Genomic DNA, 4,150 nt, shown 5'->3' on the forward strand with positions numbered 1-4,150 from the left:
GACAGCCAGGGGAAGTACCCTAAGATAATAATTATATTATTTTATGTTCAAAAGATATCCCTTACTCAGGTCCTTAAAGATCCACCCTCATTCACAGACAAAATTCTGTGAAATTGTGGGACAAGACATTTTATTATGTCTATACCACAAACAAGGAAACTGAGCTCTGTAAAAGGTAAATGACTCTTCAAAATACACAGAAAATTCCATGGTAGATGCGAGACATGAGCCTGGGCTTCCTAGCTCCATATTTATGATCCCTTCATCATCTCTGCATGTATCTTGGAACTTTGGGACCAGTACCTGAGATATGCTCCAAAATTGTTTATGCATTCTTCTTGGTCTCAGTTTCTGATTTCAGACTCAGTTAAGGATTGCCTTTTCTTTTTTTTTCAAGAGCAAGGTAAGCTTCTCTATTTAATACATGCTTTTAGTGAAAAATGTAATTGATGCAGAAGCATCGGGGTGGCTCCCTCTCTAAGAGTTTTTGAGCTCCTATATAGTTGTTTGGATATTTTTCTGAAACCTTGGCTTAAGTATAGGATTCAAATGCAAAAAAAAAAAATACCCCACAATATTTTAATCAGCAGAGAGTATGATAGTATTTATGAAATTTCATTATGCTTTTCTTAAGAAGATGGCAAAAATCTATTTTTTTATGCTGGCCCAAGTCTGTTGGTAACCAGATTTGTGACTGACCTAACTCTTCAGGTTTTCATTATGATTGCAAGTCCTGCTCAGCCATAACCATCAGACGACTTGAAAGAGACAAAGTTTATTATTCACAGATCCTAGAAGCCACATGGCATTTCTGGGGCCATACAGCAAGGTCATGGATAGGGAGAGAGAGCAGGTCTGCATTCTGCTTTTATTGGTGTGGAGGATGGAGACCTCAGGTATCTGGGATTCACACTTTAGTGGTGAATTTAAAACATGAGAGGGAATTCAAAGCATAGGAAGAGAAAAACAAGTGGCCTGAAAGGTAGGTTATCTAAATCCACCAATATCTCTAAAACCAAGGAATCTGAGAGGTGAGAAGTTAACACTTTATCTAATGGCTGGCAATGTGTTTGTCTGAGAGAGATATCACCTGACAGGCTCAGACATTAGAGCATATGAGATAGACATATTTTGCGTGGGAGGTGGTGGGTAGACATTTTTGAAGTGCGTATCTCTCTGAGTGGATGCCTAGGCAATCAAACCATAAATCAGGCACTTGCATTAGCAAAAAAGAAAACCTTCTGTCAAGGCTTAAACTGCACTAGGATAGACAGTATTCTGATTCAATAGGTGGTAAATTTCACTTGTTTATCATGTGTTGACTTATTACTGAAGGGATAACTAACCAAACAGAGTGAAATGATGCTTCTTTAGACTCCAGAAGGATCATCATGAAGCTACCAAGATTTTTATTCCAGTTTTACTATAATTTTCCCTACAACCAGCCCTTTTATTACTGGATCATCTAGAAAGAAATCTACCAATGCAATGTTTAAAGCCACAGGCATTAAAATCAGTGAGATATGGGTTTGTATCTTAAATAACTCATACAAGGTGTAGAATTTTAAAAAGGAACGTAACTTCCAAAAACTTCATTTTCTTAACTGTAAATTAGGCTACGTGTGTGTGTGTGTGTGTGCGCACGTGCACATACACAATTTATATCCCTTCCTCTCTGTTATTTCTATCTATCCATCCATCCATCCACCATCTATCCCTCTTCTTGGTCCATCTTCTATATTCCTGTGTTAGATGTCTCTCTGCCTGCCCACTTTTCTGTCATTTCTGATTTCTGTTTATCTGTGAGATAAACTAGCACATAAACATTGGGTTAGAGTTGTTACTAATTTCCAGAAATACAGTTTGGGAATGGATTCATTCCAGATATGTGACCTTGGATAAGTCAATACCTTTTTGGGTTGATTCTTATACACAATCAGAAAGTTGGCCATGACACCTGTGAAGGTGTGTCAGCTTCAACGGACTCTAACTCTCTAGTTAGTTTACTTGTTATATATTCTTTTCATCCCCATTGTGGAAGTCAGAATAATGCTCTCCAGTATGCCCACCTTCTAACCCTGGAAATTGTGATTATGTTCTCTTACATGGTAAAAGGTATTGTGCACATATAAATAGGTTAAGGATTTTGAGATAGCAATTTTGTACTGGATTATCCATATGGGGCCAATAAGAATGTTCCAGACATCATAAAACACAACAAATGCTAAACAAGAAATTATAGCTTTTTACTATTATTGAGTGATGGGTTCACAAACACAATACTATAAATTCCAGACATGCAATGTGTAGAGGGGCCAGAAATAAGATGGTAGCAAATAGTAGTTACCAGAAAAAGAATGTCCATCAAGGACTTCAAATATAAGTAAAAAGATTTAAACCATTGTGCTTGTTCAAAAGCAATTTGCATACTAGAGTCAACCCCACAGACAGGGATTTTCAACCCTGAGTATATATTATCCAGCTATGTGCTGACAATAATCACCATAAGAATATGTCTAAGATAAATAAGAGTCTTTCAACCCAAACTAAAATGTGGACCAAAGGAAGAAATTAAACAAAAGAGGTCTGTGTGAGGGTTTTCACACAGAATGGGTGGCAAAGCCACTTACATGGGGGGCGTAGGACAGTGAGAACTACCAGAAGAAACAAAAAACCTAAGTGGGCATCAGGTGTCAGAAAACTCACATTAGAGATGTCAAAACCCACTCACTCCTACTTCCATCTGAATTATAAGATTATGAATAGAATGCATTGGGATGGTGCTGAGCACCCATATTGTGTGAATCGTTTGCCATGATTATCTCATCTAACACTCACAGGAACACAGAGGTAGGTTCCAATATCACCTTTATTTTACTGATAGATAAAATAGGCTCAGCAAACTTCACTGAGAACCAGTATCTCCCAGGTGGTAAATGGGAGTTCTTCTGTGTGAATACATGTACACAGAAGCCCAGATCCCAATATTTTACACCCTGTTCTGTATCTTCTTTTGCTTTTGTTGACTGTATGTGTCTCTAATGCACTAATATGCATTAATCTCCTTGCATATGTTTGCATACATTTTTGGATTGCTTTGCTGTGCAACCCAAGCATTAAGTTTGGAAGAATGGAAACCATGATGAAGTGTAAATTGAATGAGATTAAAATCAATTCAAATTCATTGATGGCATTTAGTTTGGGAGCCATTCTGAATGTGCCTTAACATGGCCCTGTCAGTAACCAGGTAAATTTGAATACTCAATATCTTTGTTGTCAAGTTACTTATGATATATATGGGCATAATGACAATCTAATGGGGAATATGGAGAGGATTGAATAAATACACATCAACACTACTGAAGTGGAAGTTATTAGTGAGTGAACCCAACAGATCTGATTTGGGAGTTCAATCATTTCTTGGCATGCGACCTTACACAGCTCATTACCCTTTCCTGTCACTCAATTTACTCATATACAAAAATAAGAAGTTGGGAAGACAGTCTGTGATGAACCTTCCTTTAAAAAAGTCTATTTTTTATGGACAAGTGATCACTAGATTGCATTGTCATTCCCATGCTTAGAAATGGAGAATATCACAAATAAGCTATGGCTATAATCAAATAATGCTTATGCATTTCAACTTCTGTGCAACTTTTTTTTATTGATCATTCTTTGCCACAGAGCATCTCCTAATTTTCAAATCACATCCATGAAGAATAATACAGACGTGACTGATTTCATCCTGCTGGGACTAACCAATAACCCAGAATTGCAGTTTCCTCTCTTTATAGTGTTCATGCTCATCTACCTTGTCACTTTGGTTGGGAACCTGGGGATGATCCTGCTGATCGTGCTGGACTCTCGTCTCCACACTCCTATGTATTTCTTCCTCAGTAATCTGTCTCTGGTGGACTTTTGTTACTCCTCATCAGTCACTCCCAAGGTCATGGCTGGGCTCCTAATGGGAGACAAGGTCATCTCTTACAATGCATGTGCTGCCCAGATGTTCTTTTTTGCAGTCTTTGCCACTGCAGAAAATTACCTTTTGGCCTCAATGGCCTATGACCGTTACACAGCAGTGTGCAAACCCCTGCATTACACCAGCACCATGACGATGAGTGTGTGTGCTCGTCTGGCCATTGGCTCC

The 4,150-nt window shown here is 38.2% G+C and overlaps 1 protein-coding gene across 1 annotated transcript in view; it reads left to right on the forward strand.

Moving 5' to 3' along the window:
• LOC115272392 (olfactory receptor 5B17-like) overlaps positions 1-4,150 on the forward strand; it is a 10,344-nt gene that overhangs the window by 5,877 nt on the left and 317 nt on the right. Inside the window, exon 3 of the mRNA XM_029915473.1 lies at positions 3,685-4,121. Within this exon, the coding sequence (XP_029771333.1) occupies positions 3,685-4,121 (437 nt within the window). The remainder of the gene's footprint in view (positions 1-3,684; positions 4,122-4,150) is intronic.

This window comes from Suricata suricatta, chromosome 11, assembly GCF_006229205.1.
Source record: "Suricata suricatta isolate VVHF042 chromosome 11, meerkat_22Aug2017_6uvM2_HiC, whole genome shotgun sequence".
NCBI lineage: Eukaryota > Metazoa > Chordata > Mammalia > Carnivora > Herpestidae > Suricata > Suricata suricatta.